The sequence below is a fragment of the Amphiura filiformis genome, chromosome 3 (assembly GCF_039555335.1).
Source record: "Amphiura filiformis chromosome 3, Afil_fr2py, whole genome shotgun sequence".
Lineage (NCBI taxonomy): Eukaryota > Metazoa > Echinodermata > Ophiuroidea > Amphilepidida > Amphiuridae > Amphiura > Amphiura filiformis.
Window position 1 is genome coordinate 81,900,715 of NC_092630.1, and position 14,914 is coordinate 81,915,628.

The 14,914-nt window shown below is 35.0% G+C and overlaps 1 protein-coding gene across 6 annotated transcripts in view; it reads left to right on the forward strand.

Annotated features, from left to right (window-relative positions):
* The window catches only part of LOC140149254 (protein kinase C delta type-like), a 245,718-nt gene that overhangs the window by 207,035 nt on the left and 23,769 nt on the right, over positions 1-14,914 (forward strand). For all 6 annotated transcript variants that reach the window (XM_072171491.1, XM_072171497.1, XM_072171492.1 and 3 more), the window contains one exon: positions 10,423-10,600. In XM_072171491.1, coding sequence (XP_072027592.1) covers positions 10,423-10,600 — 178 coding nt within the window. The remainder of the gene's footprint in view (positions 1-10,422; positions 10,601-14,914) is intronic.

Consider the following 14,914-nt stretch of genomic DNA (forward strand, 5'->3'; position numbering starts at 1 on the left):
AATTTTAATGACTTATCCTATCATAGTCAAAGTATAGATTTTCTGAAGGGAAATTTGACGAGGAATCTAAATATGGACATATTTTTTCTGTATGGGTTTGGGGGAAAATGTTTAGGTTCAAAATATGTTGAATTGTAAAAAAATCTAACATACTTTGGGACACCCTATATTCCGAGATTACCAAACAGCTGTGATTTTGGTTTCTTCCAAAGTCAGTTGGCTCTCCATATCCTCTAACCAAATGAATGTTGTTTACTTCCAGTTTATTACTGTAAGTTGGTAATAAGCAATGCATTGAGTGACCCATTTTGTATCAAAATCTTTTTTATTCCACCCTGTATAACTTACAGGTCACCCTGTATAATGAGTTGAAATGTATATATATGAATTGCTTATGCCTTCAGCTTTCCAAAAATATATACTTTTGCTAGTTTAGGGTTGATGATTGTCGAGATAATCTAATTAGAAACCCTGTTGGTGTAAAAATTCATAATATTTGTCATGTAACGCTAAGGGTGGCGAGTTCAGGACACACGGCCGTATTACCTATGAGATGGTTACATAGTTACATATGATTAAAAATTATCTAAGGCTAAGCAACTGTTTCCTGTAGCCTTCATATATTTTGTTTTTAGAGCAATTTTACCACATTTTGTTTCTTTATTTGAGAAATTCTGAAAAATATATTTTCAAACAAAAATGAATGACAACGTTTTTCAAAAAGAAATGTTCTCATACATGTTGCTTTAAAGCAATAATGGAATCAATAATTCCTCTGAAAATCAATTTCTGATTATCCTCAAGTTAAACTTACAGTTTTCATATCTAACCTACTCTGTACTGATTTGACATCAAATATTCATTTGAGGCATATGTTACCATAAATCCTGGCTCTAAAAATAAATTTTAAGAAATTCAAATAAAAAATGCATTGCACATTTTGGTTTTCAGGCAACCTGCTGAAAACAAACATGTGGGTTTTTAGCCTAATGGAGACGAATACAAAGACTCCAGAATTACCCCTTTAGCAAAAATATTTGCATAATTGCATGTCTAAGATTTTTGTTATGCAGAATGAAATTTAATATTTCATTCAATATCACTTAATTATAATTGATAATATAAGCGGATGAGAGACAAGATTATTTCAATCTACCTTTGAAGTCATTAAATTTTTATGATTTTAAAGATGCTTGCCTGTGCAAAGCTGATCAAGAGTTATTATGCAAGCTTATGTTCTGGTTCTTGGTAATAGCTTGAAGATTGCTTCTTTAAGGTTGCCAATGTGGGTGGGTTACCATATTGTTTTTGATTTCCTGAGACATACTGAGATATCTAGTGTGCATCAATGCCTCTGTGCTGATTTTCTTGTTTGTTGTTAAGCTTAGTGTGTGTGTCTAGAAATGAAGAGGTCCTGGTTGCAAACCCATGGATGTTTAATTCATAAGCCAACTTGAGGGATAGAACATTTGTGATCACCCTTGTAACCTTTAGTTATCAATATTAGATAATGAATCTTGTTTAATCATATAAAATGTTTTGCCAAATCCTTTTTCCAAGTAAAGCATACTACTAACTGGGTAGCACACACTTGATGTTGCACTTGTATGCAAGGACTATGTGTATGATTAAAAAAGATTTGGCAAAACATTTTAGTATTGATGTGTTTATTTGTATCACAATTTAAGTTTGTTTCCATCTACATGTAAACTGACAGATTGGTATGTTGGTCTTTACACCATGTGATACTGTTACCATCTATTGAAGTTACATGCAGGGCTGTCAGTGGCGTGTCCAGTGGGGGCTTTGGGTGCTGAAGCCCCCACACTTTGTTGAAAATCATGTAAAATCAGCCATTAAGCCCCCCCGCATAATTCTGAAAGCCCCTCTAAGCCCCCCTCTAATTCCCCCTGGACACGCCGGTGGCTATGTATGATGAGATGTAAATATGTGTCAGATTTGCAAACAACCTGTGACACCGTACAATTGGTTAATGTGTACCACTTGTAGACACCATGTTGATGCTTGCATCCAATCAATAGTTTCTTCCTGTGGCATCATTGACACTCAACTTGATATTCACTTGAAATGATGTTTCTATGAAGAGGGTCTCCTTAACTGCAGAGAGAGCACTTCCTCCTGTCATAAGATTTTTCTATAGCTATATGGTGCTGCTGGCCATATGTATTGATATGTGACTGTAAACCTTGCAAGGTTTGATGACATCAAGTGGCTTGCTTGCAACTATTAAAAATCAATGGTCAGCATTCAAGGACTGTGTTCATACATTTGAAATCGGATAGGTTTTGTGTAAATTCAATAATCAAGCCCAGACTGATGAGTTTACTTGAGGTTATGTTGCTTCAGTCCGCTTCCAATTTCAGTCACAATGGACAGAGATGATGGTTGATCAGTTGAAATCGTCATCATAACCTCATGAGCCTTTTATGCATACCAACATGGGTGCTATGATGACTATGTAAAAAACATTGATATGCTGTATATTGAATGAGATGCTGAAACCTTGACTTGATCGAGTAGTTAGACAATTGCATTTACATGCATCGTAACAAATGCAAAAGAAATTTGATGACTGTACTTTATAACGATTTTATTTGATATTGATCACAAAAAGGGTATAGGATGTGTTGCCTTTCTGATGTGTGAAATGATGTATGTGTTATAAAAGGTATCAATATGCCTGCTTTGGTTTCAAGGAATTATCCTAGTTGGAACACTTCCAATCATTATCAATCTTGTAAGGGCTGTGCCCATGTAGTACTGTTATGTAGTGAAAAGTCTTTTAACAGGATAGACATGGCCATTATGGTTTATCTTGGTGTAAGCTGATTAAGGTGCTGTACTTGCCTAGGAGCTATCAAGTGCTGATCTGTCTGCCATTAGTATGTAGTGTGCGACATTATCAGTCGGCTCTGTTACATGTATATAGCTACCTATACTGAAATCAATTATGTATTAGCAGCTACTCAACTCTTTTCATTGATTTGTCATGCAGCCAAGGATTTACTTGAGCTCTCTTGTATCCATTTAAAAGTTCAGTATCTGTCTGAGCCACTTACAAGTCACTAGTATGCTCGTACCGCACGATTCACTACAAAGGCAACATGGTTAGGCAAAACAGAGACATGCTTCATGCAACTCATGCTGTCAATGAGCCATTAAGATGTCAGCACATGTGTGCGCAAGAGTCGTAGAGAACCTTTCTTTACAAGCAACAACAAATCTCCTGCAATTTGACATAAAATGCATCACATCCTCCGTAGAGCTTTAGTTACGCATGTTACAGGATGTTTGGACAAGAATCTCTCAAGGATACATGGTTACTGTTTATGAGAGAAATTGCGAGCATACATCACTGACAGACGAGTGAAAAAGTAGCGATAAATAACGCAAAAGTACAGATGATGTTACATACTTGAGTGTAATAGGAGTAGACATTGCAAACAATAGCTACCATAGAATTTGACATTTGTGAAAATTTCAACATCCAGTTGAAAGATGTTATTCAAGTGTATGACTATACTCCTAGAATTTGTAGTGTGTATTACAACACTGATATTTTCTATAGATATGATTCATAATGCTCTCGCTGTGTAGCTCAGTTCTGCAAGAGTTCAGTACTTTATTGAAGAGTGAAGATGGTAAGGTGACCGTAAGTCAATGTCCTTTGAAAAGGCTTAGGTCTTCAAGAATCACTCTTTCATAAAAATAGATGTCAATTTCCGCCATACATTTGTACCTTGTCCTCATCAAATTCATATCATTCGTAGCTTATGGTAACCAGTCAGCAGTGGCAGGTGTGTACAGTGTAGTCACCAAGTGCGCATTGGTAAATAAATGAAGCTACACCATGAAGAAATTGTCTCACTGTCAATGGAAACATCAAATGTTCAGATAATAAAGCATTAGTAGTAGTAGTTGGTAATATATCTGATCTTATCAGGAGCTTTTTGACTACATTTGTAAAATGGCCTAATGTGATTTGAAAGTTTAACAAGAGACAAGGTTTCAATGGACATGCCTTTTGAAAAAAAGCTGGCAAGTTTTCATCAGATGTTTAGTTTAGTTTATTCTTTCTTTATTAAGGGCAACAACTTCAGTGACCAGCACTGCTTTCCAAGCAGGCCCTCAGTCAATACAAAACATAATATAATATAAAGTATAATAGTACACAAAGGTGATACAATATAAGATATACAAAAAAAATGCAATCACAATTAGGAATTCATAGACTATATACATTTTAACATGAAATGAGAACATTTGTTTTGAATTGTCTCAAAGACATATTTTCCATATCAGTTAGAATCATTGGTGATTAACTGTTCCAAATATGAGCAGCTCTGACGTGAAATGTACGTAATCCAGAATTAGTGTTGTATTTTGGAACAATCAGTGTTGTATTTTGGAACAATTCTTCATCAGGACCAAAAGTCTCTCTACTTAGCTGAATTTGTAACCCATAAATAATGATAATAATAAAGCTGGATATGAAGGATGGATCCTATTAACATAGGCTATAATCTGGAAAAATACATCTTATCTAACCCTAACAATGAACCCTGCTTTTTGATATCGGAAGTTATTAAAAGAAGATATGAAAAAGGAGAGAAGATGAACAAAGAAGTCACTTGCCACCCCCAGGATTCAAACCTTTAACCCCCGCATGCCAACCACACAATCACGGACCGGTAGCTACACAGGTTATCGTTGCCCGGGCAGCAATTCCATGAGCATATAACACTTAGGGTGATTGCTTCATCGCAGACCCTGCGATTCACACAGCATTTTTCATTGTGGTATTTTGTGGGTTTTTTGGGTGTTACGGTTAAGAAATTAAAATCCCTGTATAATTTAAGACTGTAACTATTATACAGGTGCATGCACTTCAAGATTGACTTAACCAAATGTGATTTCTATATGTTGTAGTTTTATATCAACTCTGCATGTATCTCCTTTTTCATTCACAGTATATTTTGTGTATTTGTTTTAGCATGTACATTTTATGAGAAACGAGTAAAAGAAGCAAAAGCCAAGGAAGTAGCCCGTGCTAAAGTGAATAGTGCCGACAAAGCCAATGGGGGCAAGGCAAATATGGAGAAAGTCAATGGCGTCAACAAGAAAGCGAGCAAGTGATTTTTCAACATGGCATGCTTGCATTGAATGAAGCACTAGAAATTTGCATCCTGGGTTTGTGCATGTCTAATTATTTGACAGAGAACATGAGTAAAGAATAGATCATTATTATTTACAGTTACAATTAAATTTTGATAAAGAGGATTATAGAACATACTGGAACACATATTTAAGTTTCATCCAAACATTTTTGATAGTTAGCATCAGCATATGCCTAAAGAAATTCCACTACCCATCCAGGATTTGAACCCTAAACCTTGTATGTTTGACTAGGTCAACACTCCACCACCTGAGCTAATGAGTTGGTTGGGAAGTGCTGCTTCGGCAATAAGTAATACGTTCAAACCACGGGTTAAGGATTTACACACTGGTTATATGTTGTGGCTAGCAATCTAGGATGTATTACCAGATAGTTTTATCTATTTTCCCCTTTAAACTAGATGACGTCTCAATTTCACGACATAATCAGCATCAGTAACTTGAGAGGATTTACTCGGCATCCTTGATTTCATCATTGACTGTACAGTTAACATCTAGCTAATGTGCAGCAACTCAATGTGAAAAAGTAGATTGATGAGACTGTTTTCCTAACATGGTCAATATTTGGCAATCTGGTATTATACTACATGTGATTTCTTACTATGATAAAAGTGAAGCTATACACTATCGTAACACTCATGTTTATCCCATAAGCTTACCTGTCATGGGTGTTATAATACAAGAGTACCCAATATTTATTGCTTGTATGAACTCTGCAGATGTGATTTCTGTTAGGTTTGACTTATTTGACTGACATGGTAAACAAATTGGTCTTTTTGCTACCAATTTCAAATTGTCTGCATATTCCAACTTTTGAAGAAAAAAAATCACATTCCCAAGTCATTGAGCAGGGTTATTGCCCTTCGTTTGTATTAGAAACATAGGTTGTTTTTCTGCCTATTTGGTTTAGTTTGTCTGTTCAGATGCACAGTGATTATCTGTTCATGTGCACAGTGATTTTCATCACTTGTTCCAGTGAACTGTTGATTCTTGTCGGTCCCTGTTGTTCTGTAGGTTTTACACTTCTGTGGGCTTTGGAACTTGTAATGTTTGGCTATTGGACTATTGTACCTACATTTGTTATTTCTTGTCCCCCTTCATTCTGTCTGTGTTTACCTTTTTCCCACATCATGTTAGTATTCTTTGCTCCTTCTTTGCAGTTGTTCACATATTCAAGGTGGACATCCTCTTGTGTTATCCTCCCCAAGTCACGGTTATTGTCCTTTTTAGCCAGTTGCAGTTTGAGATATTTCAGTATGTTTGAGGTATCTCAGTTTTTGATTTAGAAGAATATAAATAGATTAACAGGTTACATCAATTTTCTAGCAATTGAAGCAGTGCAAATCAGTGTAAAGGATTTGAATTACATTTTGCTGAACTTTATCTTATATATCACAAGGGAAAAAAGTATCAGAGATAGGAGAAAGAAAGGACAAGGGAATTGAAATGTAATACAAGTCAATCCAAATCTAATCACACTGTGTCGCTGCAAATTACAAATTTCATAAAAAATGGGAAAAAAAGGAAATTTTGTTGTTTTGTTTCAGACCTTTTTACTCTTGTGAGTTAGTGTGAATTTTAAAGAACTTCAATTTATTACTTATGCAATTATATGAATGAAAGTGGAAATTAGGGAAATTCAGAAGAAACAAACATGTTTGAAATCAGTGAAGCACTAGCAATTAAGTGCATGAAAATAGACAAGTTGTGCTATAGTGTTGGTCTCCCTAGGGAAGGTCACAGAATTAGAAAATGAATGAACGTAAGATAGATAGCATGCCGACTGCTTTGATGGAATTGTGTGCAATTGATAGATGACGCCTCCACTTGATTACTTGCATTCATTTGTATGCTTTTTTGCATCTATATAAGCTGCATGTAGCATAAATTTGCCAGTAGACTGGCTTGACATGTGGAAACTAGTAACAAATATGACAGGTTGTATCCTTTTGAAAAAAAAATAGTTGACAATAAGAATTTTTTTATATTTTAGAAACCTTTTTAGTTTCCAGCATATACATGTATGAGCCTGTTAAATGGGCAAATATAAACTGAATATGAATATTGATATTACTCGACAAACTTCTCATTTAGATTAATCACATCCTGTATAATAGATATATTGAGTTGGTAAATCTTTATGTTGCCAATTATCTTGCTGACAAAGCAAAAAAATGATAACCCAAAACATGTGGTTATTATTGAAGTAACAATAGATCCGGGCAATAGATCTTTTCATGATGATAATGCAAAAATATATGTATGGTTGTAATAATAATAATTAAAACTTAATAGAGCCTTACGTCACAAAAATGACCTCAAGGTGCTTTACAGAATAATAACATAAATACAATGGAAAGCGTAGTGAAGGAAGTGGTCATGAGATGTAAGGATATGGCCGGTCATGGGGGTAAATGGGGAAATATTGTAATGGTGGTACTGCAGGTATCTGTTAATACGCACTTTGTACAGATAAAATATTGGCATAGTCATGGTTGATAGGATCACATGTAGGTTACAGTATCATCTTGGAGAAGATTGGGTCATGTTGATATGCGGTAGCCATGGTTATGGTGTTTTAAGATGGTTTTACTACCTACACTATGGAAAGAAGGAAGTCGTAATGGTGCCAGCAGTTGTCATGTGCATTTCAGTTAATCATTTTAGTGTGTGCCTCTTATTGGTGTGGGCTGGGTTCAATTCCAGTCATTTTAGTGTGTGGGGAAGATAATTTGCCTCTCATCAGCGTGGGCTGGGTTCAATTCCATATCATCATGGCTGTCAATTGCTACCTTATTTGCATTTTTCTGAGTATTCTCCCCCAGTATTCCAAAGAAATTAGGAATTGCTTGAGTTTATCAGGAGTGGGATGTTAGTGACTTAGGTTTTACTTCACTCACTCATTCATTCACATTTATTAGGCAAAAATTGACTTAAAATCGCTCACTCACATGACATTACTGAAAGATAGATATATAGTTAGATGGTATTAGTGTTGGCCTGTGCACTTATTGACATCTGGTTTATATAAAGCAGTTAGCTATCTAGATTGATTTGGAAGCAATATGACTACAGGTGAGATGCAACAGATATACATTGGTTGCTACATGTATATATCTCAATATCATCTTATTTACAATTATGAGGTGATGGTGACAGGTGATGAATGATGCAGTAGTGATGGATATTGATGGTATCATCAAAATGATCTTTTTATCATTTATTTTTAGAACAAAACATGTGAGGTTACATCTGATAACATTGATACTGCAGCTGTGAGCTTATTTGATTAGAGAACCTGTACAATTTGTGTGAAGATGACAAGTGTTAAATATGACTGATGTCATGCAATCGGATATGGAAATGCCTATGTCATGCAAATTTGAAATTTGAAAGCTTTGTTTTCACACACAAAAAAACCCAGCTGTTTTGAAGGAGTGCATTATGTTACTGGATTTATGAGAGTTAAATACATTTTTACAAATACCCTACAATATTGAAATTGAACTTATTACAATAACTATTGTTTAGTTTATGTTTCCTTTATTAAGAATCATTATGAATTAGGCCTTTTGTTTTTGTTTTTAGGTTAAAATAGCATTAGATAGATTTTTTAGATTAGGGCTGGTACCTTGTGTAAGACTGAACGGGATTTCATAATGTTAAGGGATCTTATAGCAATATTTTTCAGGTTAGCCCCTGTAGAAAAATAAATGTGATCTACACCAACTAAAAGTTTGTAAACAAATGACATAATATAACATGTTCTAACCAATTGTATTTCTCACATATGATATTTGGTGTAGTTCATGTTTACTTTTCAACAGAGGCTAAACTGAAAAATATCGTTATGAGACCCCTTAAGACCAAGCTTTACCTTACTAACTAGGTGTAATTACAAATCAAATCACTGTTATACTAACCTTAAATTGATTGAAGAATGCTAGCATATGACATAACACTACCAGCATGTTATTGCATGGCATAACAAGTGCATTTGTCACCATTGGGTAAGATAATCTCTATCTGTATCCTATATATCACATAAGGCAATAGTGAAAGGTCCCCAATGTATAGCATGGCTCCTACTTTAAGTTAATTGCCTCCAGTTAAATAACTGCGCTAAGAAATCTCACACTCATTCTCTTGATGGAATTATATAAGAGAAGGGGGGAAAGAAGATGGCTAAAAGTGTATGCATGTGGTGAATAATTAATATGCCAACTTGTAAGGAACGCTCTGCTGGGAGAATTATATATTGTCCTGTCTTTTTTCGATGTGCAAACTCCATTAAGTAATCCAATTAAAATAGGAAATTTCGACTGTATTTATACAATGCCTGATGAGGATGACAAATGCCCTATACTTGTTTATTTTTGAATAATGGATCCTGTTTGTCATTGTGCCTTTCCCATTTTATGCCTAAATGTTGGGGACAGGAACACTTGCATGAATGAATGATTGATTGAATGAATGATTGATCAATTGACTGACTGATTGATTGAGAAGGAAGCACATTTGAATGATAGTGAGGTTGAGAAGGAAGCACATGTACAATTAAATCATACAAATCATTTTCTCCTCAGAGAAATAAGTTAAGAATAGCTTTGATGTTTCTTGGGATCAGAATGTCTTCTTGCTTGGTTTTGCTATATATTTGACTGGTATCCCTGTGCAATGACCTTTTACCGTATTGGTTTGACTAATTTGATCAGAAATTAGTCAAAACCAATATATTTAATACATATTAATTATTATCGTGTAACTTCAGACCAATTTGATCAGATGTTATACTATAATATTAGGACTTTCAATGCATCATGTAAGTGCCTAAACTAAACCTTGTGTCACTTTTATTTTGGTATTGATGTCACTGCCTGTTGCGTAGCCTTGAAACCTGTGCACCGTTCTTGGAATCCTAGCATAATAAGCTCTCTTGTAACAGCAGCACAATCAGAACACTCTCTCATACAGAGGCACATTTTAATGTCACTACCAAACTTGAAGCAACACATGGGGTAGTATCCTCACGGGTGTCCTAATCTCCATAGGTTTGTTAATGGAAATTAATGATCCTGTTTCATTTTTCTAATGTGGTGGAAGGTTTCTTTGTTTGTTTAACTTTACAATATATATTGTACCATATTACAACTTACTTTCATTACCCTCTTTTCAATAATATCTTTCCATATGCTTTTGTTTTTATTATTTGGTACCTCTAAACAGACATGGTACAGTCAAGTATGAGAGAACAGTCACCAGAGGATGATGATGCAGACAAGATCCTGACACGTCGTCGTGGCGCAATCAAGAAGGCTAAGATCCATGAACACAGAGGTCACAGATTCCAAGCTCACTACTTCCGACATCCAACATTCTGTTCCTTTTGTTCAGAGTTTTGTTGGTAAGTATTCATCTTGAGCAGTGGGGATAGGTCAGGGCTGGATAATGTTACAATAACCAAATGCCATGAAAACAAACAGGTGTTTGGAAGCAATACTCATATTAGGGTAAGTAAGAACTGTGCACAGTGCACCAGGGTTGCACTTCATGCACATTGCATGGCGTACCAAATTTTGAGCAAGCACAGTGCCCGGATGCCCACCATGGCCAATTCACAAAAAAGAAACCAACTTTATCTTGGGAGTATAATAGTATCAGCCTGATAGCAACAGTCCATTCATTTGCTACTTTCATGACATTGTAGAATATGAACAATGTAGCTTGATAAAGTCTCATTTAAAGGTTATACTCTAAGAAATAAAGGTTTGACTTTATAGAATCTTTTTCTTTCAAAATCTTTTTCACTCAAAATGGTTGATAAAAGAATCCAAGGAACCATTTTGGTTCTTTAATCAATGTGTCTTAAGTTTACAAACCAGGTTCTTTAAAAGAATCTTCTTAGAGCATTACAGTATAACTATGTCAAATCTGAAAATGGTTATTCAAATAACCATGAAGGTAAAACTGGTTCTAGGTTGAACTTCTTTTTCTAAGAGTGATATGAGAAATGAAGTTAATGTGAGGAATCGTAGGGCAATACCTAATTGAACTAAGCCCCAGTTTAGCTCAAGTGAGAAGTTAGCTCGGGACTCTTTGTGAATAGCAGCCAATGTTATCTTATAAACCCACGGTAATATACTCAACACCTACAATCACTGAATAAATATTTCAACACTTGCACTTAATTCACATGTTCTTCTTACAACACTTCATGTTCCTCTGCCACATATCCTGTTCCCTTTCCACACCAGTCAATGCTGGGAGAACATATGGTATATGGTGATGAGAATCATGTTGTGCATTCCAACATTGGATAGGGTTAATAGGGGAGCCATTTCCAAGTAGGCATTTAAGTTAGAACAAATTTTTATGAGATTGTAGTTTTGTTGAACCCAATTACATTTCTAAAATCTGAATGTTGCATAGGCCTACATCACACATAAGAAGCTCTTCTTTATCCCAATTATTTCTGTAAACTATAACACTTTCACTGTATGATATGTTTTATTTGTAAACTTTACCTGTGGGAACATTAAAGTTTTGAGAATGTTACACATTTGATACCTCTACTGTCACTCCATACTAAAATAGTGCCAAAGGGGCTCTTAAGTGTCCTAAAGGGGGAACCTCACCTTGACTCTTCAAAAAGGTTCTGGATTATTTCAGAACCATTTGGTGAACCATTTAAGATTCTGCATTCTTTTGAAGAACTGCAAATGTTTCCTTAGACTATCCTAGTCTCCGAATCCTGCTATGGTTCATTTTTAAAAACCATGGAGGGTTCTCCTGAGAAGACAAATAAAGAACCATTTTAGCACCTTTTTGCTTACATGTAACTCTTGACAAGAGCCCTTGCAGTTACCAAAAAAGTTACTAAGAACATCCAGGCAAATCAGCGCTATAGCCTCAGTGAACAGGAAACATGTAGTAGTAACTCCAGTAAACTATAAAGTCTCAGTTATCTAGAAACCTCACTCACCTTGATGCAAAAACTCTTCAGACTTGTGTCAGAATAGCATTTGGACTCAGCTTTACTTTTATATTGGGTGGAAAATATAGGTCGGCTTTGGAACAAAGCTACTTTTTGCTCAGATTGTAGCAAAGGTGTGTACAAAACAGCTTGCATTTTGTTTGATGTACCATCTCTTGTGAAATAATGGAAATTTCTTTCATATAAACAAACATTTCTTTACAGTATTACCAGTACATAATCAATTAGGCTGCCAGCCTTTTCTGTTTTGGATACATTTAGATAACAGAAATATATACGGAAACTAGTAAATTTTAATTCAAAAGCAAGATCTGGTAGCTCCATTACTCTCCCCATTAAAGAGACTACATCCACTAGCATTACAAATGCTCTATACCATAGCTTCTTGTGAAAATGTTCATATTACGACTGAGTGCAATAAATCAGTGTTCACATTAATAGGTTCCTGCCTCCGATAGGTACCGTTTTCTACACTAGTATTGTTATAAAAGTCTTCTGTTTTTCAATCAATAATTTGATACCGAGTGTAGATACATGAGGATATTGAGGTTAATCACAAGATACTCTTTGAAGAATCCTATATAGATAAATTTTGGCTGTCAGTGCATTTCAACCAAGGAGGTTTTTATGTTTATTATTTCCATTATTGGCAAAACCACATGGAGCCATATTACTTAACGCCTATTTGCAGAGATGGAAAATTGCTGCCTGATTTGGTGAATGACACAGTTTCCGTGTAACTTGATATGTAATTTTTCAGGGAGATATGGAACATGATTACATGTCTTTAATGTTGCTATAGAAATTATGAAATAAAGAGTTATTAAAGTAGTATCGTAATATGATACTTTAATTTTTATATCAAAATCCATCATCGTGGGCATGATCGTCTCATCCTGAAGAGTCCACCATTTTCTATTGAACTGTTAATTAAAATGTGTGATAACCAGTCCCAACTTTTAGCATATATAGTCATTTGTTTAAGGCTGGGTGGGGTGGTAGCATGGCAACTAACTGATTTATAGTAGAAATCTTCCTAAATTACCCAATTGGCCACCAAATTGCAGATTTTAACTTTTTCAGAGATGGGTGGATCTGTGCAAATCACATTGGGTCAGGTTCACAGAGTGGAAAGAAATTGTATGTGTCCCTATACAATGGTATTCCTCAACCTGGTAGAATTATTTCAAAGAAATTATAAGACTGCAAAATTGTGTTCCAATGTATGATTATGTTGCTATAAGCAAGTGATTGGGAATCAGAGCATTTTTGCAGTAAAAAATAACCTGTTACTGCATAAAGTAAACATTAATCTTTCATCATCAAGTAATGCACTTTAACTAATGATGAGAAGATAAATGTTAACTCGTTAGAAACACTTGCTATTACTGTGCCTCAGCTAGTGGATGTTTTATAGTAACATAACTAAGTAACTAGCAAGATGCAAGAGTTGGTATGCAAGGGATATTGTAGGTAAAAATCATAGCTGTATACATGTGTTGCTTGTAACCGGTAACACTTTGTGTCATCACCCATATCCTTACCATCCTGCTGCATCGTTCAGTGAGAATGTAGGCAAAGTGTAAAACAGGGAGGAAGATGAACTTAAATGCACTGATTTTGCAATTTTTTTCAAAAAGTAGCCCTTTAACCATTGTTTTTAAAATTTTACCATTTCAACATTAGACAACTCCTGAACACATGTGCAAATTCAAACATTCTGTCAGGAAATTTTCTAAGTAATGAAAAGGTTTCTGACATTTTGGTATTTTTATCATAGAACCCTGTAGTAAAATGTTTGAAAGCCACCCATATTTTTATTGATTTTGCTTTAAATTGGATTCCATAATCAGCATATGCGAAAATGCCGTAGCAAAATACAGGAAATTCTATGAGAGAATTGTATCATGCTGCATTCCACCTTAAATGTGAAAGATCTTGATGTAAATGACAAGCAGTACTAGATAAACCATATTGAAATATTGAATATGAGAATAGAGATGAGGAAAGAGCTGTTATATAGCGAGAAAAATGAGGTATTCTTGACACCAGTAAGTACTTCAGGCTAGCCAACTTTGAGATATAACAGACTTGTTAAAATTCACACACTTCAGTTGCTTTAAGTAAGATAGTTGTTAATAAAAGTTTCAAACTGGTGGGTGTTAGAATACCATCCTAGGTGAGAAAAGTCAGAACTAGAGAAAGCAGCAGACAACAGTAATTAATTTCAGTAGCAGTTACAAATAGTGATTTGTAAAAAGTGTCACAATTAGTCTAGAATAACAAATGTGTTAAACTAATAGACTACGCCAGGCAGGCAACAGGTTTGGAGTGGGTATATGTCTAGACTCCTAATTACATTATAAAGTGTGTTGAACAGAAAATCAATAGTAATTAAATTAATTAGACTGCAACAGGTATATGTAATGCAGTTCCGAGGGACCTCTGTAGCATTGCATTTGGTTTACCTACTTGGTAACCTACAGTTCCTAGTATTCATGTCCTTAAGAGTTGGTGTATTCAAAGTAACAAATTTTGTAAGAATTATAAGAACAATCTGTTATGCATAGAATTTGAAAATCCTAGTATAAACAACATTTATTTCTTTTTCTTCCTTGAAAATATGATATAGTCATAACTAATACCAGTGGCGTAGCATCATAGGGGTACGGGAGCACGTGCCCCCCAATCAATCTAAAATTTTAGAAAATCCCATAGGAAAAT